The 21499-nt window shown below is 49.9% G+C and overlaps 1 protein-coding gene across 1 annotated transcript; it reads left to right on the top strand.

Annotated features, from left to right (window-relative positions):
- The first annotated feature begins 16774 nt into the window (after positions 1–16774).
- On the top strand, positions 16775–20428 carry LOC542417 (beta tubulin 4). The gene is made up of 3 exons (NM_001174182.1): positions 16775–17300; positions 19124–19393; positions 19488–20428. The coding sequence occupies exons 1-3, from the start codon at positions 16901–16903 to the stop codon at positions 20159–20161; spliced, it is 1344 nt and encodes a 447-aa protein (NP_001167653.1). The 5' UTR covers positions 16775–16900; the 3' UTR covers positions 20162–20428.
- Positions 20429–21499: the final 1071 nt, after the last annotated feature.

Raw genomic sequence — 21499 nt, 5'->3', positions numbered from 1 at the left:
ATGCCAACACGTCAAAAAGCAACAAATAGAAATGCAACATCAATGCAATTGAGAACAAAAATTGTCTTTTACAAGATTTGACATATTTGGATCGTTCTTTGCCACCACTTGGTTTGTTTTTGCAAATCAAATTCATTTTCCTATCTCTAAGTCAAACTCACTTGTTTGGGCATAAAGAGAGATAATCCAAGAGAGAAAATGATCAAGATCCAAAACTCCCCCTTTTCCCATAATCATAAATTCTCCCCATAAGAGACCAAATTTTGACAAATCAAAAGTTCTAACTCTACTATTTTCAAAGTCCTCAAGTGGTAGCTGATCCATTTGCTTTGGCCTTAATTTCTCCCCCTTTGGCATTAAGCACCAAAACGGGATCATTATTGGCCCTTAAACCCCATTGCCTCACCAAAATCGTCAATTAAGAGTAAAAAGGCAATAAGAGCATGGAGATGAACTTGGAGTAAATTACCCTCTCATCGGAGTGCAGTGGAAGTCTTGCATGGTCCAAGTTCACCTTTCCCTTTCAATCCACCTTTGAGACTAAATTAAGTAAACTCAAGCACACAGTTAGTCTCAAAGGGTCAAGTTGTAGCATTTCTCCTCCTAAATATGTGCATCATTCACACATGGACTTGTGAGGTCCGGGGATCCCTTGCACAACTTGAGCACCATAAATAAGCAATAATATGCATAAAGGAACATGATCAAGGACATAAAACACATGTATGCTATAGATCAATCCAAGTTACGCGAATCTAAGACATTTAGCTCACTACGCAGCCTGCAAAAGGTCTTCTCATCTAAAGGCTTGGTAAAGATATCGGCTAGCTGGTTCTCGGTGCTAACATAAAACACTTCGATATCTCCCTTTTGTTGGTGGTCTCTCAAAAAGTGATGCCGGATGTCTATGTGCTTTGTGCGGCTGTGTTCAACAGGATTGTCCGCCATGTGGATTGCACTCTCATTATCACATAGGAGAGGGAATTTGCGCAGATTGTAGCCTAAGTCCCGGAGGGTTTGCCTCATCCAAATTAGTTCCGCACAACACTGTCCTGCAGCAACATACTCGGCCTCAGCGGTGGATAGGGCAACGGAAATTTGTTTCTTTGAACTCCAAGACACCAGGGACCTTCCTAGGAATTGGCACGTCCCTGATGTACTCTTCCTATCAACCTTGCACCCGGCATAATCGGAGTCTGAATATCCAATTAAGTCAAAGGTAGACCCCTTTGGATACCAGATCCCGAAGCAAGGGGTAGCAACTAAATATCTAAGAATTCGCTTAACGGCCACAAGGTGACACTCCCTTGGGTCGGATTGAAATCTAGCACACATGCATACGCTAAGCATAATATCCGGTCTACTAGCACATAAATAAAGTAAAGACCCTATCATAGACCGGTATGCCTTTTGATCAACGGACTTACCTCCTTTGTTGAGGTCGACATGTCTGTCGGTTCCCATTGGAGTCTTTGCGGGCTTGGCGTCCTTCATCCCGAACCACTTGAGCAAGTCTTGCATGTACTTCATTTGTGAAATGAAGGTGCCGTCCTTGAGTTGCTTCACTTGGAACCCAAGAAAGTAGTTCAACTCGCCCATCATAGACATCTCAAATTTCTGTGTCATCACCCTGCTAAACTCTTCACAAGACTTTTGGTCAGTAGAACCAAATATTATGTCATCGACATAAATTTGGCACACAAATAGGTCACCATCACAAGTCTTAGTGAAAAGAGTTGGATCGGCTTTCCCAACCTTGAAAGCATTAGCAATTAGAAAATCTCTAAGGCATTCATACCATGCTCTTGGGGCTTGCTTAAGTCCATAGAGCGCCTTAGAGAGCTTACACACGTGGTCGGGGTACCGTTCATCCTCAAAGCCAGGGGGTTGCTCCACGTACACCTCCTCCTTGATTGGCCCGTTGAGGAAAGCGCTCTTCACATCCATTTGGAACAACCTGAAAGAGTGGTGAGCGGCATAGGCTAATAGAATGCGAATAGACTCTAGCCTAGCCACAGGAGCAAAAGTCTCCTCGAAATCCAAACCTGCGACTTGGGCATAACCTTTTGCCACAAGTCGAGCCTTGTTTCGTGTCACCACTCCGTGCTCGTCTTGCTTGTTGTGGAACACCCACTTGGTTCCCACAACGTTTTGCTTGGGACATGGCACCAGTGTCCAAACTTCATTTCGCTTGAAGTTGTTGAGCTCTTCCTGCATGGCCAACACCCAGTCCGGATCTAGCAAGGCCTCTTCTACCCTGAAAGGCTCAATAGAAGAGACAAACGAGTAATGCTCACAAAAATTAGCTAGACGTGAGCGAGTAGTTACTCCCTTGCTTATATCACCCAAAATCTGGTCGACGGGATGATTCCTTTGAATCGTCGCTCGAACTTGAGTTGGGGGCCCGTGGTGCTTCTTCCTCCACAACTTGTTCTTCTTGTGCTCCCCCTTGATCACACGCCTCCTCTTGAGGAACCTGTTCTTCATCTTGAGTCAGGGGATGCACCATCGTTGAGGAAGAAGGTTGATCTTGCTCTTGGTGTTCCTGTGGTCGCACATCTCCAATCGCCATGGTGCGAATTGCGTCCGTTGGAACATCATCTTTATCTACATCATCAAGATCAACTTGCTCTCTTGGAGAGCCATTAGTTTCATCAAATACAACGTCGCTAGAGACTTCAACCAAATCTGATGATTTGTTGAAGACTCTATACGCCTTTGTATTTGAGTCATAACCTAGCAAAAACCCTTCTACAGCTTTGGGAGCAAATTTGGAATTCCTACCTTTCTTCACTAGAATGTATCATTTACTCCCAAATACACAAAAATATGAAACATTGGGTTTGTTACCGGTTTGAAGTTCGTACGACGTCTTCTTGAGGAGGCGATGAAGGTAGACCCGGTTTATGGCGTGGCAAGCTGTGTTCACAGCTTCCGACCAAAACCGCTCGGGCGTCTTGAATTCTCCAAGCATCATCCTCGCCATGTCTATAAGTGTCCTGTTCTTCCTCTCTACCACACCATTTTGCTGTGGTGTGTAGGGAGCGGAGAACTCGTGCTTGATTCCTTCCTCCTCAAGGTACTCCTCCACTTGCAAGTTTTTTGAACTCGGACCCGTTGTCGCTTCTTATCTTCTTCACCTTGAGCTCAAATTCATTTTGAGCTCGCCTTAGAAAGCGCTTGAGGGTCCCTTGGGTTTCTGATTTATCCTGCAAAAAGAATACCCAAGTGAAGCGGGAAAAATCATCATCAACAACAAAACCATACTTACTTCCCCCTATGCTGAGGTAGGCGACGGGTCCGAAGAGGTCCATATGAAGTAGCTCCAGAGGTCTTGATGTGGTCATCACATTCTTGCTGTGATGAGAGCTTCCCACCTGTTTACCTGCTTGACATGTTGCACAAGGTCTATCTTTTTCGAAATACACATTTGTCAGTCCTAACACATGTTCTCCCTTTAGAAGTTTATGGAGGTTCTTCATCCCAACATGTGTTAGACGGCGATGCCACAGCCAGCCCATGCTAGTCTTAGCTATTAAGCATGTATCTAGATCGGCTTCCTCTTTTGAAAAATCAACTAAGTAGAGTTTGCCATCTAGTACACCCTTAAATGCTAATGAACCATCACTCCTTCTAAAGACAAACACATCAACATTTGTAAATAAACAATTGTAGCCCATGTGGCACAATTGACTAACAGACAACAGATTATAGCATAGCAACTCTACTAGAAATACATTAGAGATAGAGTGCTCATTTGTGATGGCTATCTTGCCTAAGCCTTTGACCTTGCCTTGATTCCCATCTCCAAATATGATTGTATCTTGGGAATCCTTGTTCTTGACATAGGAGGTGAACATCTTCTTCTCCCCCGTCATGTGGTTTGTGCATCCGCTGTCGATAATCCAGCTTGAGCCCCCGGATGCATAATCCTGCAAGGCAAATTAGGCTTGAGTTTTAGGTACCCAACTCTTGTTGGGTCCTACAAGGTTAATTATAATAGTCTTCGGGACCCAAATGCAAGTCTTGTCTCCCTTGCACTTGGCCCCCAACTTCCTAGCAATCACTTTCTTATTCTTACAACAAATTGCAAAAGAAGTATTGCAAGCATGGTAAATTGTAGAAGGTTCATTACAAAAGTTCACCATAAGCCAATAAAAAGACCAAGAAAAAGGGTTCAAACAAAGGAGCAAAGGGACAACCGAAGGCACCCTGGTCGGGCGCACCGGACTGTCCGGTGTGCCACCGGACAGTGTCCGGTGCACCAGGGAAGATCGACTTCAAACTCTTCACCTTCGAGAATTCTCAGAGCGGGCGCGCTATAATTCACCGGACTGTCCGGTGCTCCAAGAGGACGCGACTCTGAACTCGCCAGTCTCGGGAATTCGCAACGGCTGCTCCGCTAAAATTCACCGGACATGTCTGGTGTACACCGGACTGTCCGGTGTAACAGCGGGGCAACGACTACTTCAGGCGCCAACGGCTACCTGCAGCGCATTAAATGCGCGCCAGCACGCGCAGAGGTCAGGCACGCCCATGCTGGCGCACCGGACACCCTACAGTTCATGTCCGGTGCGCCACAGGACATCCAGGAGGGCCCAGCGTCAGAGCTCCAACGGTCGGAACCCTAACGACCGGGTGACGTGGCTGTCGCACCTGACATGTCCGGTGTGCACCGGACTGTCCGGTGCACCATACGACAGACAGCCTCCACCCAAACGGCTAGTTTGGTGGTTGGGGCTATAAATTCCCCCAACCACCCCACATTCAAGTCATCCAAGTTTTCCCACTTCAACTACTTACAAGAGCTCTAGCATTCAATTCTAGACACACCAAAGTGATCAAATCCTCTCCAAACTCCACACAACGCCCTAGTAATTAGTGAGAGAGATTTGCTTGTGTTCTTTCGAGCTCTTGCGCTTGGATTGCTTTCTTCCTTCTTTGATTCTTCATTGCGATCAAACTCACTTGTAATTGAGGCAAGAGACACCAATCTTGTGGTGGTCCTTGTGGGAACTTTGTGTTCCAAACATTTGAGAAGAGAAACCTCACTCGGTCCGTGGGACCGTTTGAGAGAGGGAAAGGGTTGAAAAAGACCCGGCCTTTGTGGTCTCCTCAACGGGGAGTAGGTTTGCGAGAACCGAACCTCGGTAAAACAAATCCGCGTGTCACACTCTTCATTCGCTTGTGATTTGTTTTGCGCCCTCTCTCTTGGACTCATTATTATTTCTAACGCTAACCCGTCTCGTAGTTGTGTTTATATTTGTAAATTTCAGTTTCGCCCTATTCACCCCCCTCTAGGCGACTTTCAATGGGCATCAGCCACAGCTTGCTCAAGCCTTCGGACAATCCCCTATATGGCTTCGGCGGCAATGGCACCTTCCCTATGGGCAAGATAGATCTACCCCTATCCTTCGGCGTAGCACCCAATGCGCGAAGTGAACAGGTCACCTTTGACATCGTCGACATGGTCTATCCCTACAACGCCATAATGGGTCGGGGCTCTATCAACAAATTTGAAGCGGCCATCCACGGATTATACCTCTGCATGAAAATTCTGGGTCCGCAAGGCGTAATAACAGTGTACGGGAATCAGTAGACTGCGCGTAACATTGAGAGAGATTTCGTTCCCAGTCAACGGAACGTACACTGCGTTACGACGCAGCGCGAAGTCCCCGAGGCTACACGCCCCACCGCCAATGAAGATGAAAAGGCACAACTACAAAGCAACGACGGAACGAAGACAGTTCCCCTTGACCCAGCAACGCCCAAGCAAACAGTCATCATAAGCGAAGACCTGACTTCGCAAGAGGAGGAGAAACTCATCTCCTGTCTCTCCAGAAATAAAGACGTCTTCGCCTGGTCTACTCTTGACCTGGTCGGAGTCAGTCGCACCGTCATCGAGCACAGACTGGGCATCGACCCTTCGGTGCGCCCAAAGAAGCAGCGGTTGCGCAAAATGTCAGATGAAAAAACAAAAGCCGCCAAAGTCGAAGTACATCGCCTGCTTGAGGCCAATTTCATCGAGCCAATCGCTTACCCTACGTGGCTATGAAACGTAATCATGGTGCAAAAGAAGAGCGGCAAGTGGCGGATGTGCATCGATTTCACCAGCCTCAACAAGGCCTACCCCAAGGATAATTTTCCGCTGCCACGGATCGACAAGATCGTCGATAGTGCGGCCGGATGCGAAGTCATGTCACTCCTTGACTGCTTCTCTGGCTACCACTAAATATATATGAAGGAGGAAGACAAGGCCAGTACCAGTTCCATCACACCCTTCAGCACATACTGCTTCATCAGGATGCCGGAGGGACTCAAGAACGCTGGGTCAACCTTCTCTCGCCTCACCAAGACGGTGCTCGAGAGCCAAGTAGGCCGGAACATTTTCACGTATGTGGACGACATCGTCCTCGCCAGCAAAAATAAGGAGGATCACTTGGCCGACCTCGCAGAGACATTTGCAAACATGAGGGACGCACGACTTCGCCTCAACCCCGAGAAGTGCGTCTTCGGGGTCCGCCAGAGGAAGATACTGGGCTACCTGGTGTCGCACCGCGGGATCGAGGCCAACCCGACCAAGATTCAGGCAATAATCAACATGACACCCCCGCAGTCAACCAGGGACATCCAACGTCTGACAGGCAGATTGGTCGCTATGAACAGATTCATCTCCAAGTCCGCCAAGCGAAGTCTACCGTTCCTCAAGACACTGCGTGGTGCGAAAGACTTCGCGTGGGGACCAGAACAGGCGACAACCTTCGCATCACTCAAGCAGCACCTGTCAGACATGGCCATGCTCACCAGTCCAGACCCTTCACTGTCGCTTCTGCTCTACATCGCCGCCTCGCCATATGCAGTCAGCGCAGCCCTAGTCCAAGAGCAGAACAGGGAGGGCACGACCCGACAGTGTCCAGTCTACTACGTCTCTGAGGTCCTCACGGCCTCCAAGTGTAACATGACCAAGTTGGAAAAGATCTCCTACGCAGTCGTCATGGCATCACGCAAGCTGCGCCATTATTTCGAAGCATTCAAGGTGCGGGTCACCTCGGACAGGGGACTGGGAGAGCTGTTCTGCAACCTGGAGGCGTCTGTCCGGATTACCAAATGGGCAGCCGAGCTCTCCGGCTACCATATCGTCTTCAAACCCAAGACAACAATCAAGTCACAGGTCCTGGCAGACTTCATCGTTGACTGGACAGGGCCAGTAACGCAGTAGGACGAGCTTGCAGATAAAGTGTGGACCATCCACTACGACGGCGCATGGTGCCATGCGGGGGCAGGCGCGGCCGCAGTCATCACATCACCCAAAGGGGTCAAACACAGATATGCAGCATGCCTCAGCTTTGCTTTTGAATCCGACAGATGCACCAACAACATAGTAGAATACAAAGCTGTCATCCTAGGTCTTCGCAAGCTAAGAGCGCTTGGTGTCACCACCTGCATAATCAAGACAGACTCCAAGGTGGTTGCCGGTCAGGTCGAAAAAGACTATTCAGCAAAAGACCCCGCACTCATGTAGTATCTCACGGCTGTTCGCGGTCTTGAGAGACAATTTAAGGGCTTTACCTTGCAGCATGTGGACCGAGCCAGAAACAAGGAGGGCGACGCATTGGCCAAAGCAGCTGCCAGAGGCGAAGCCTTGCCCTCCGACGTGTTCTACCACGTCATCGGCACGCCAGCCGTTCGCAGTCCAAAGGGTCTACAAATAACCAACGACACCGAAGGCCATCGCATAGTCATCCTCATCATGACCGAAGATTGGCGGGCCCCAATAACCCTGTACCTGCAAGGATATTATCATCCAAGCGACGTCAACGAGGCCAAGTGCCTCAAGCACCGAAGCCAGGACTTCGCAATCATTGAGGGCCAGCTATACAAGAAGGGGGTCAGTTAACCCATGCTTAAATGCGTCATCGAAACTGAAGGCATCTAGATCCTGCGCGAAGTCCACAACGGAACTTGTGGCTCTCACTCGGGGCCTCGGGCCCTCGCTGCCAAGGTGATCCGTCAAGGGTTCTACTGGCCCGCTATAATCTGCGCCGCGAATCGAGTCACGAGGTCGTGCGAAGCCTGCTAGAAGTTCTCTCCCCGTTCGGGCAACCCTTCGCAATTCACAAAACTGATTGCCCACACATGGCCACTTCAACGCTAGGGGCTGGATATTGTCGGGCCACTACCCATGGCTCAAGGGAATCTCAAGTTCACCTTCGTCGTCGTCGAGTATTTTACCAGGTGGATCGAGGCAAGGGCAGTATCTACAATAACGTCGAAGACTGCCCAGAAATTCTTCTGGCAAAACATTGTTTGCCGATTCGGAGTCCCGTCCGAGCTCATAGTCGACAATGGCAAACAGTTTGACAACCAGGACTTCAGGGATTTCTGCTTCTCCATAGACACCAAGCTTGCCTTCGCCTCAGTATATCACCCACAATCTAACAGCGTCGTCGAGCGCGCCAACGGCAATATTTTCACTGCTATCAAGAAAAGGCTACTCGACGACAGCAAGGGTAAATGGGCCGACCACCTACCTGAAGCAGTCTGGGCGCTAAACACGACCGAATGCCAGGCGACTGGATTCACTCCTTTTCATCTACTATATGGTTCGGAGGCCATGACCCCGCAGGAAATAAAGCATGGGTCACCTCGAACAAGTGCTTCAGTCGTCCTCGACGTAGACGAACCAACGTCCAAAGACCTCATCGACGGAGACCGCGTCTTCGCCCTGCAGGCCCTCAACAAATACCAAGCTCAAACGAAGGCCTGGCGCGACCACATAGTCATCCTAAGAGAGTTCAACGAAGGAGACCTCGTACTCGTCCGAACCACCCGGACAGAGTCACGGGGCAAGCTAGAGCCAAAGTGGGAGGGTCCATTCATCGTCAAGTCGAAGGCGTCCCCCAGCGCATACAGGCTAACAACGCCATCCGGTGAGGACTTAGACCATTCTTGGAATATTGACAATCTCCGCAAATTTTTTGTTTAAATCCTCAGGGCCCAACGAAGGAGACCTCGTACTCGTCCGAACCACCCGGACAGAGTCACGGGGCAAGCTAGAGCCAAAGTGGGAGGGTCCATTCATCGTCAAGTCGAAGGCGTCCCCCAGCGCATACAGGCTAACAACGCCATCCGGTGAGGACTTAGACCATTCTTGGAATATTGACAATCTCCGCAAATTTTTTGTTTAAATCCTCAGGGCCTACGCGCCCTTGTAATTCACCAAACAGTACTATTTCGGCCCGCACTCTTTTCCTCCTGGGGATGAGGTTTTTAACGAGGCGGAGCCATATAATATACCCGCAAAAATCCCCCACAAAAACTCAGATACAACATGTCAAAAAAGACCGCATCGACGATCTTCGGCATTCGACCACTCCGAAGTCACCGCGAGAGGCAGCGCAGACTACCCTCGCGTGCGACACTCCGTGCAAAAGTCGCCTAAGGGTGCAGCCGGAATAGCACAATAAGTGCGCAAAATCGAAGTCTTTTTCTAAAAAAATTTCCGTGCAAAAGTCGCCTAAGGGTGCAGCCGGAATAGCACAATATGTGCGCAAAATCGAAGTCTTTTCTAAAAGACTCTCCATGCAAAAGTCGCCTAAGGGTGCAGCCGGAATAGCACAATAAGTGCACAAAATCGAAGTCTTTTCCAAAAGACTCTCTGTGCAAAAGTCGCCTAAGGGTGCAGCCGGAACAGCACAATAAGTGCGCAAAAATCGACGTCTTTTCTAAAAGACTCTCCGTGCAGAAGTCACCCACGGGTGCAGCCGGATCTACGAAGGCGTCCAGCCTCATAATACAAATTACTGTTACATACACATAGCGAGGGCATCATATATTACATTAGCTCAACCTTCGGGATGATACCCATCTCCCTATAATTGAACAGCATTATCATCAATTCCTCACCCTCAAAAAGATTTCGCAGCTCCCCTTCACCTATGCTCGCCCCAATCGGCAAGGACAATAGTTCTCGCTTACCGGTCTGGTCCACGCGAAGACGACCACGCTCCATCTCAATACGATGGCGCCTACCACTTCGCGACAATTCACTCACCCTCTGTTGCGCCACCGCCCTTCGCCGCCTATACCCAGTACTCGCACCCGGGAGACCATAGGAACCTTCCCCATGCGGCGAAGGCTCCGTTGCAGCCACATCTAATGTTGCAAAATAATCCAAGCCCTCATCCGAAGAATCCTCCGTTCACAAAATCGAACTCCCAGAATCATCAGACTCAAAACACGTAGACACAGAGCCACAGGAATCATCACCGGCAGGCACCACGGTTGGGGCCGCCACAAAAATAGTATTGCCAGTAGCGATTGTGTGCGCAGGCCCAAACGTCGGAACCTACGCAGCAACCGAGGTTCAGTAACACACAGACAAAATTTACACTTAAACTCCCCAACACCTATTCAGTCACCTGCGAAGGCCCGGCCATGACCGCGGGGTCTTCCGCAGCCGTCTCGACCACCGCCTCCGAGGCGTCCTCGTCCGTCGGCGCGGGGGCTGGCGCGGGGTCTTCGCCATCTCCAGTTGGCGCGGGGGTCGACGAGGGGCCCTCGCCCGCATCAGACGGCAGCGCCAGATCCACCCCTGAGGCCTCGGGCAGCGAGGCCTCGGGCAGCGTGCTGTCTAGGCCACCAAGGTCTTCAACCTCCTCATCACACGCCATCTACAGCAATAGCACACTCATTCAGCAAAACCACACATACCCACACATATAACCACACAAAATGAGCCCTTAACTGATCCATTGCCCGCTCGGATCTCTCCCGGACCGTCTCCCGGTCGTGAGGACCCCACATCCTGTCGAAGAGCGCCCCCGCCGACTGCTTGAGCACCGGGTCCTCGACCTCGAAGATTTCGCGTTCGAAGCCTTCGTCCGACTGGTCGAAGACCTCAAAATGCCCGCACCCCTCGCGGGACAAAGCATTCACGGCCCCCTCGCAGGTGACGAGGGAGGCAAAGGACATCAGGCCCGTCATAATTGTTGGTAGGACCCCCAGCTCCTCCTGTAGCCACTCAAGGAAGCGGAGGCCCACCTCTTGGCTGGGTGCTTCGAAGGGGGCGGTCCGTGCACCCAGCTCCCGGTACGCATCCACGAGCTGCGCGTGCGTCCGTTCAACCTCCATGCGTGTCGAGGTCTCGGCTTTATCCATGCGGCTGCGAAGGCCGTCGAGTTGCGCTTCAAGCTCCTCGGCGCGCTGGCGGGCGAGACTGGCCTCCGCCCGCGCAAGTTTAGCGTCGGCTTGAGTAGCCTGCGCGTCAGCGATAGCCTTATTCGCGTCCCTCCTCTCCTCTGCCAACTGGCGCCGGAGATCCCCCTTCTCGGCCTCCATAGCGGCCAACCTCTCTGTCAGCCTGCGGTTTTTACTTTCCGCAGCCGACTTCTCCCGAACAGCATCCGCATGCTGCGCACGGAGACGCTCGACTTCGGCAGCAAACTCCGCAGTCAGAGCACCCGACGCGACATGGTCGGCGAAGTCGGCCGCCTGCAACCAAATACCATGAGACTCGCCACCTCATAAAAACAACGAGCTATCGAAGTCCAACACGACTTACATGCTTCAGCTGCTGCGACAACTGCTGCGACGCTTGCCTCAGTTGCTGGGACACGGAGCCCGCCACGTCCTTAGCGGCGGCGGCCGACGGAATCGCGCCGCTCACGTAGAAGGCGGACCATGGGTCCTGCGAAGCACCCTTCGCACCAACCGCCGCCGTCGGCGAAGTAGCCACCACTGGAGTCAGGACAACAGCCAGTTGCCCACATCCGACCCTGCACCATAATCTTGGTTATGACCTAGTCTTAAAAAAGAAACTTACCAACAAGATAATCCCCCACGCAGATATCTATGTCGAAGTCGGCAACACGCGCCGCCGCCTCGTCAGTACGCGGCGGTGAGGGCAACTTTTGCCCCTTCGCCGGCTCGCCTAAGGGTGGCTTGCCCGCGCCAGAAGTAGCAGCCTTCGCACCCACCGAAGACTTTCTGGGCCCAGGGGCGGCCGGCTTCGCAGCCGGCGCTGGCTTGCTGCTGTCGGCGCCGACAGACTTCGCGCCCCCTCACGCCTTCTTCGCCTCACGGAAAGGATCCCCAATCCTAACGACCGCCCGGCGCTTCTGCGCAGCGTCTCGACGATCCTTCTCCATCACTGCCGATACAACACCACTAATATTCCGTCCGTAAGGAAAAATCTTCAAGTCACGAGCCATACAAGGCGTAAACATGTCTTCGCCAGCCACGGGGGGGGGGGGGATCGGAACATTCTTGGGCCATCGACCCCCGGTAACCCTCAGCATTCGTGCCAAAGACTCTGGGAGCTCGGGCGAAGACATCCTTCCCCCGAGGGCCGCGCACGTCCCCATCAACTCCACAGCAAAACTATCAGAGACCCCAAGTCCCCCCACCGCAGTACCTATTTTCCTCTTCTTAGTGCCTAGGGCAGCCTCCTGCAAAGGGCCTTCCTCAGTCACGGCCATTGGTTTCTTCCCGTGGCGGTCGATGGCCATGGCAGCGTCGTCCCCGGGATAGCCTTCGTACGACAAACGATTCAACTCGAAGACCCTATTCAGGCGGACGTTGGATCCACGGATATCCCAACTCCGCACAACCTCAGTCCTCGGCACATAACATCCCACAATCCGCACTGCCCCGTCTTCCACGCAGATCCAACGCGAAGGCCGGACTTCGCACTAGCTGCTCGCCCAGGGAGGGCATCTAGCGAGGGCATACTTCGCCCAACGCCCAGCCATGATCCAAGGGCCACACTCCATAGCTGATGAATTCCTCAACTAAATCGCACCCACTACTCATGCGGGCAGCACAACGAAGGGCCTCTTCGTCACTATCATCCTCCGCCACCTCAAACGGCGGGAACGCCACATAGCAGTGGGAGCACAACACGGCCGCCGGGAGTCCTGGGAGGTCTTCGACCTCGCCTACCGCCACATAAAACCAATAATCATACCAGTTGTCCCACTTGTTGCGGGCGCAGGGAACTATCTCAACAACTTCCGCTGAAGTCTTCCCAGTCCTCGGTGTGAAGGTGCATGACCCAAACTGTGCAATCTTGCTTCCAATTTTTCTTTTCTGCCAGTGCAGACAATAATTCTTAGCGAAAACCTCTACGGAGGGCTGACCGCCATACGAAGTCACTGCCCAGACATACTTCGCCAGGGCCACCACGACATTAGGTGTCAATTGATGGATCTGCACGTCATACCTCCGCAACACTTCCACCACAAAACGATGCGCAGGCAACCGAAGGCCGGCAGTGAAAAATGCCTCGAACACAACCATCTCACCCTCCGGCTCAGGAATCTCTTCCGCCCCCGGAACTCGGCCAACTTCGTTCCCAAAATACCCCAACTGCTGTATGTTTTGCACACGAACCAAGGAGATCCTCGAAACACCGAATTCCACCGTGTGGCCTGGGTGTAGCTCCACGGCTGCCAAATCACTGAAGGTACCCTCGGACGACGATTCGCCCAATGGCGTATTCGTAGCAGATGAAGAAGAAGACAACATGGCTACGTACCATCGGCGGCGGCGCGCGGTCTGCTTGACGCGGGCCAGTTCTCCGATGAACAGGAGCAAGGAGGGCAGGCGAGCGGACGACCGGTTTCAAAATGCTAGGGTTTTGCGGCGCACAGAAAGGTAACAGAGCCTGAGCCGTGCCGCCCCCCCTTTTTATACACAGGGCGCGACGCTTTGGGAAGCCCGCAGTCCAACAGTACCGCATCCGTCAACGGTCACATCAAAAACCCCCGCGGGACCACTTCGAGCGAGGGCAGCGTCTCCACCATCTAGCGACGTCTTCGGCACCAGATGACTCAGTCGAACTGGTCCCTCGGAGGGCTAATGTTGGGGCAAAGGCGAAGACACTACCCTTCGCTCCAGGCCTTCGCCAACTCGCAGCACCAACAGAGGCAAAATAACTGGCGCGGCCCACCCTTCGTCCTCTTCACTGCAAGACGAAGGCCTACGACGAAGTCTCTCCATCCCGTGTCCTCGGTCCTACCTGGGGGCCCACGTGGGATTCGGCCCGTCGTGACAGGCCCCGCACGGACAGGCGTGTTACGGGCCTGATTTGTAATAGCTTTTCTATAATGACAGTTTGTAACCCTCCCTTGTGGGAATATTCTGGGGATAATCCAAGTGTCTGAGGGCATAAACGTCCTTACATCGGGAAGTTGGGCGCTCGGGCACCTATAAATACCCCCGTACAGTGCCCTTGAGAGGCTGGATTAACAGAGCAATTGCCATCTCGAATTAAACCTTGCTTGCATTCTTTCTACCCCCGTTGGATCAACTTGCCTAGGAGAGCAAGTTCCAACAACCCGCTAACTCGTGTCGAATTCCCCTATTAGAGTACGGGTATGAGATAAAAATTGTCCACATGATTATGGATATGGGACAATCATTGCGTAAACGAGTATGGGTTTGGGAAGCAATAATTCGAACCCGATTACCCATGAGTATTTCATACATGTACACCTGTCCTGTTTATATGAATGAGTTGAGGCCGAGCTGGCCATCAAACCCAGCACGCCAGCGCACCAGGCCCTAGGTCTTAGCCCAACAAGGCAACACAGCATGGCAACTAGCAGACTAGCAAAAAAACAAAACCCTAAAATAACCAGCCATACGCTACGCCCTGCCCAGCCAGTCAACCACCGCACACCTAGACAGTTGCGCTGGCATTGCACACTAGCGACTTCACCAGCGACGAAGAGCACCGCCGACTGCTAGGAGCCTAGGACGACAATGACGGCCATGGATCCTCCAGCGCCAATGAACTCGGATGGTGACCAAGGAAGGTGAGCAGACTTCCTTTCTCTATTACTTCTATTGGTCCAAAAGTACTGATTTCTTTTCTAATGGATGGATGGATGAATGGGTCATGGTTTATGGATGAGTGCTTGTTGATGTGGTGATGTATGAAATCTGGATAGTTTATGCTAGTTGTTAGTATCCAGTTATCCCTTAATTGAGGATGAGGACCCATTGGGGACCCGAAATCCGAATGAGAATGTATATGAGATGAGTTTTACACCTATCATAGGTATGAGTATCGATATGTGGATGGATCAAACATGTTAGAGATGGATTTAAGATGCTATAACTTGGTGGAAAATTATCTATTGACATCTCTAGACGCCATAATCAAACCGTTTGGGGGATTGGCGACAGGACCCTTGTCGCTCTGGGTAGGAGAGGTAGATGCGGCATGTGCCTGCAACTGCAAGCGTGACCTCCCTCCCTCCATGGCTCCATGTGTGCCTGCGATTCCTGTGGTCATCGCTCTTATTTACACGCGTCATTAAATGCTGTCTTATTTATTCGCAGATCATGGCATATACACTATAGAGTATGCCTTGGAGAGTTGGTTGGTCGAAATCAGACGGAGCATGTGGCTGTGCATGTGGACTCGCATGGGTTCGATCGTATCGGCAGGATTATTGGCAGGTGGTACTCCCATTTGATCACTAGTACAATGATTGACAACGGCAATATATATATTTCAAGCTGAAGAACACAAGAGATATCTTCCTGACAACATTACAAATGCTACCCAATAAATGGAAAAAGAGGGCATAAATATCAATGTCAGCGAAGTGTCACTAGTCTATATATTAGTCATTCCATTTAGCAAAATAGAGATTAAACTGAACTAAAAACCAGTAACTAAAGATTATTCCATCTAACCAAACGGAGCCTTAGCTTGTCAATTAAAAACATTTTTTTTATCTTGGGTTCAAAATAGTAAGCTGACAACGTTAATTTGCATTAAGTGTACATTTGTTTTTTTAGCTGGCCGGAAATGAATAAGACCATTCTTAGTGGGTATGTCACCGAAATTTCATTCTCATTAAATACAATGCCATGTAAGCAAGCAAGATGATATGATATGCCAATTTAATGAAGAGAGGTATGAAAGAGTTTTATTGTTTGTTTGAGAGGAAAGGTACCGGAGGGGATTGGAGTGGCTAAAATCCTTTTGGTATTCAAAATTGAATATCAAGCGATTTTAGCCCTCCAATCCCCTCCGCTATCTTTACTCCAAAACAAGCGTTTTATGGGGAGATGATAGAGTTTTATGGGAATTAAACTCTAGCACCGTTTTCAAGATAAATGTTGACATTACACTCTTGAAAAACAGTGGGATGAAACTATCCATTAAGGCTCTATTCTAAACCTATAAAGCTAATTGTTAATTGTTAAAATTAGTTAAGAGGCTAAAACAAATCAACTAATGGACCAACTAATTATTAGTTATACCTTTTAAGTTGCTACTAGTTGTTAGATGTCTCAATCTAGCTAACAGCTAATTAGCTAGCTAATAATTAACTCTAGAGGTTTGGAAGGGAGCCTAAAAATGACCTAACTATGAATGGAAAGTGACCATTGCGAGGAGTGTAAACGTGAGACGCGGTTGGAGGACCATTAGGACAGCCCAACGTTGGCGTGCCCCACCTCCAGACACCATGTCTACGTCCCAATCTTGTACTACACACCTGGTCCACGGTTCCACGATTATGAACTGAATCACAGCTTTCACTTGCCGAAATGCATGGAACGGAATGGAAACAGGCAAGCAGCAGCAGCAGCAGCGAAAACTGTAGATATACACCTGGTCCTGCACAACCGATGGTGGTGAAGATAACCTACAGAGACAGACAGGTGGACCCAGACCACGTTCTCCCCCTCCAAACCGGGGTGGCCAACTGGCTAATATAACTGACCGCCCCGCACGACGCCCTCCGTCCCACCCGCTTCGGCCTCTCCCTCCTCCTCGCTCGCTCGATCGCTCCCACGTCCTCGCCTCCCTCCACAAACCACCACCACCATCCAGGATCGCAGCGCGGCGCGCGAGAGAGGGGTGAGCAGGTCGGGCAAGATGAGGGAGATCCTGCACATCCAGGGCGGCCAGTGCGGCAACCAGATCGGCGCCAAGTTCTGGGAGGTGATCTGCGGCGAGCACTGCGTCGACTCCACGGGCCGCTACTCGGGGACCTCCTCGCAGCAGCTCGAGCTCGAGCGGATCAACGTCTACTACAACGAGGCTGGGGGTGGCCGCTATGTGCCCCGCGCCGTGCTCATGGACCTGGAGCCCGGCACCATGGAATCCATCCGCGCCGGCCCCTTCGGCGGCATCTTCCGCCCCGACAACTTTGTCTACGGCCAGTCCGGCGCCGGGAACAACTGGGCCAAGGGCCACTACACCGAGGGCGCCGAGCTCATCGACTCCGTCCTTGACGTCGTGCGCAAGGAGGCCGAGAACTGCGACTGCCTCCAAGGTATGCACCTACACATCAATTCCACGCTAGGCTAGCTGTTCCTTTCGTCGATCTCGTGTTTCCGCAGTGGATCGGTCGCGCTCTGCTTCAATCATCAACTCTGATCTCATGGTATTGCCTGCTTCTGTCTCGTAATTTAGATCGGGCATTTGAGACACAAATGCAGAGGACATCGATTTTGGTCCAAATTTGTACGTCACAGCAGTGTTAGAATTTGTCACGTACATTGTGAATCTGCTGCAATCATCCTGCATTTGTGCCTCTAACAGCCATGGATGGATGCACGCGATTGCTTGATCCTTCGTGAGGACAGGAATAGGACAATACTAAAACACCCTAAAAGAGAAATTAGTTGCATTATAAACGAACGGAACTAATATGCCAGCTTAGTAGCATGTACAGGCAGGCCTTGATGGGTAACAGATTGTCCAGTACAGCTGATGTCAATTTGGTGAATTTGTTTTCTTCGAGGAAATAGATCCAAGGAAACTATTTGAATATAGAGATCATTCATTGCAAAATGAAAGAATTCGTAATTTGTTTGAAATCCAAACAACGCCTCATTTACTAGCATGACAAACTGAAAGACCAACATCATTTTCCTTTCTGATCATTCTTAGTACAGTAGTGTTGTTCAACTGTTTCTCCCGTTGTCCCACAAGTTGCATTAATTGTCCGATTTCCATTGAGATGGTTTAGTACTTGTTTCCATTCATCTTGTGCTTATGTGCAGTTGAATGGAATTACTAATGTTATAATTATTTGCTATATTCGATGAGCTGTGTTATTCTTTGAGATCTTAATTGATCAGTTGACAGTTACATTCGTGTGTGTCGGCGTAGCTAATTTTTAACCAGAAGTAATCATGCGGTTATTACTTAAATAATTCATACACACACTGTAGTTCTGAAAAGAAGGTAGATTAGGCCTGTCTCATCTGGTTCCAGTTTTTCTCTGCAATCTGTACTGCAACTTTGCTAGTGGCAACGGGGCCAAGTGTTTTCAACTAAAATATTTATCAGTGGGCACATAGAAACATGATCACGGCCAAGCAGAAGTCATTGCCACGCATTTGTTGTCCTACCAAGCTAGTGTCCCGTTTGTGAATGTCAGTTTCATTGCTAGCTGAACATATGTGAAAGTTAGTTTTGCTGAACAGCAAAAAATTCACAAATTGCTTCTTGTAAATTTACACCTTCGTTTTCTAGAGATACTGGTTTCAGTACTTTCTGCTGCCAATGACCTGGTTTGTCGGTCAGAAACCAGTTTTCAGGACTGAAGCATGTTACATCAGATGTCAACGTCTTCTTAGGCTGGTGAAAGTTCTTGAGATTATCGCAATATACACTACTAATGGCATTATCATGCTCTAATTAATCACAACTTTGTACGACCAACCGAAATAAAAAAGAAGGTATCTAGATCTGCTGCTACTGCAACAGTGTCGGTGGTGCTTGCAGCGAATGAGACACTGAGACAGGCTGTACCCAGTGGGCTGGTGGTTGGGTGGATTACTCATGTGTTGCTTACTTGTTTAATGTATATACTTGCATGATTGCATTTGGACTTATATGAGGTGAAATGGATTTTAGCGCAGCATAATAAAAAACATAAAGTTAGTTATACAGTGCATAACTTGGCACGGTATATGACCTGCGGGTCATGCTTTTCGACGGGCTTTGTACATGCATGACCGAACTTTGTTGATGCCTAATAGTCTAAGTCTGAACTCTGAACCATATAACATAACTCTGACTCTATGATCACTTAGTGTCTCCAGAACTGAAACTGTCGGCCACTAACATTGCTTGCACATTTGATAGGGTTCCAAGTATGCCACTCCCTGGGTGGCGGCACTGGTTCTGGCATGGGCACGCTGCTCATTTCCAAGATCCGGGAGGAGTACCCGGACCGCATGATGCTCACCTTCTCCGTGTTCCCGTCGCCCAAGGTGTCCGACACCGTCGTGGAGCCCTACAACGCCACGCTGTCCGTGCACCAGCTCGTGGAGAACGCCGACGAGTGCATGGTCCTTGACAACGAGGCGCTCTATGATATTTGCTTCCGCACCCTCAAGCTCACCAACCCTTCATGTAAGCATTATCTCGTTCGCTTTCATGCATGCTGCCAAATTGCCAACGCGCAAACAATTGCCAACGGATGCATTTAATCCAAATGAATGTGCAGTTGGTGACCTGAACCATCTGATCTCGGCGACGATGAGCGGCGTGACATGCTGCCTGCGGTTCCCGGGCCAGCTGAACTCGGACCTCCGCAAGCTGGCGGTGAACCTGATCCCGTTCCCGCGGCTGCACTTCTTCATGGTGGGGTTCGCCCCGCTGACGTCCCGCGGCTCGCAGCAGTACCGCGCGCTGACGGTGCCGGAGCTGACGCAGCAGATGTGGGATGCCAAGAACATGATGTGCGCGGCGGACCCGCGCCACGGGCGGTACCTGACAGCGTCCGCCATGTTCCGGGGCAAGATGAGCACCAAGGAGGTGGACGAGCAGATGATCAACGTGCAGAACAAGAACTCCTCCTACTTCGTGGAGTGGATCCCCAACAACGTCAAGTCCAGCGTGTGCGACATCCCGCCCGTCGGGCTGCCCATGGCCTCCACCTTCGTGGGCAACTCCACCTCCATCCAGGAGATGTTCCGCCGCGTGAGCGAGCAGTTCACGGCCATGTTCCGGCGCAAGGCTTTCTTGCACTGGTACACCAGCGAGGGCATGGACGAGATGGAGTTCACAGAGGCCGAGAGCAACATGAACGACCTCGTTGCCGAGTACCAGCAGTACCAGGACGCCACCGCCGAGGAGTACGAAGAGGAAGAGCACGACGGCGAGGAGGAGCACGCCTGATCTGGACGCCAACTCATCGGTGCAAAGCGTTTCAGTTTCATCGCTCCTATGGTACACAAATCGCGACTACGTATTCCTACAATCCTACTACCTTAAGTATGTATATTCATGTACTGCCGTATTTGCCTTACTGCTTTTATTAGCTTGTGTGTGTATCTACAGTCGTGTGTGTTAGTGTTTTCTGAAATTGTGATATATTGCCACCGCTGTCCAGATTCTGTGGGTATGTTTATTCATATAATTGGAATGCTCTCTGTTCTTGTACGTATCCCCTCCATTGTTTTTTGTTTGTCAGATTTTAGCTGAAAAATGAACAAGCGGGCCAAATATTCGACAACGGAGTTAGTAAATGTTAGGAATATTCATTTCATCGTAAGGGTGTTTTGTGTTTCCTCATTTGCGCTCATGTGTTAATACATCTCCGGTTGTCTCTACTACTTTATTATCTTGCTTTCGGCGCCAAAGTGCTCAGTGCGATTTCTTCTTTTTTTTTAAGATAAAAGAGCAGAAGTTCTTAGCTGAGGCTCGTTTGTAGCTGTGTATTCTAGCTTTATTTTGACAGAGGTTGGTGAAGAGCCGAAGAGATAATCAGAGGATAACGAAAACCCTAGTTTTTTTTTTTTTTTGCTATGGAGCATGTTTCAAAGATCAATCCAATTCCAAGGTGTCCTTCTAAATTGATCATAAGAAACATCTGAGACCGCCCGCCTCAAACAAAAAATCATGTAATTCACCGAAAGAGGGGTTTTAGAGTGATGAAACTTAGCAGATAAGTGATGAGCTCCAAGACATGATGATATGGCTAAATTCCAAGAACCAAAATGATGAGGACGTCACTCATTCGGCTAGAATGTGACAATTAAATCCAAATATGAGCTCGTTCTTAGGCGAATCTTTTCGTAGCTTTTAAAATAGATCTAAGCATATCCAAGAGTTTTTCTAGCCGCTAAATATGATTAGCAATAAAGGAGAGTTTTTCTAATAATTTATATAAAATAACTTCTAAAACATAAAAAAGATACTCATGCAACTTTTCATGCTCAGTGGCAATTTTATAAATAATATGACCTTCGTCAGTGTTATTCTACGAGGAGTTGAATATCTATCAAACCAATCTCATAGACTGAATATCAAACTAGCTCGGCTCCGAACTTGAGCTGCCCACTAAGTTAACAAGCTGACTTGGCTCGGCTTGTTAAGGAACCGAGCAAGAGAATCAGCTCGACTTTGTTCGTTTGCGAGCTCGAGCTAGCTCATTTAGCTCGCGAGCCACAAAAAAAATCAATATACATATATATATACAACAATATAATCTATTGTTAACTAATTCTATACCAA

This window comes from Zea mays, chromosome 5 (genome assembly GCF_902167145.1).
Source record: "Zea mays cultivar B73 chromosome 5, Zm-B73-REFERENCE-NAM-5.0, whole genome shotgun sequence".
NCBI classification, from domain to species: domain Eukaryota; kingdom Viridiplantae; phylum Streptophyta; class Magnoliopsida; order Poales; family Poaceae; genus Zea; species Zea mays.
This window is presented reverse-complemented; position numbering and strand designations above follow the sequence as displayed.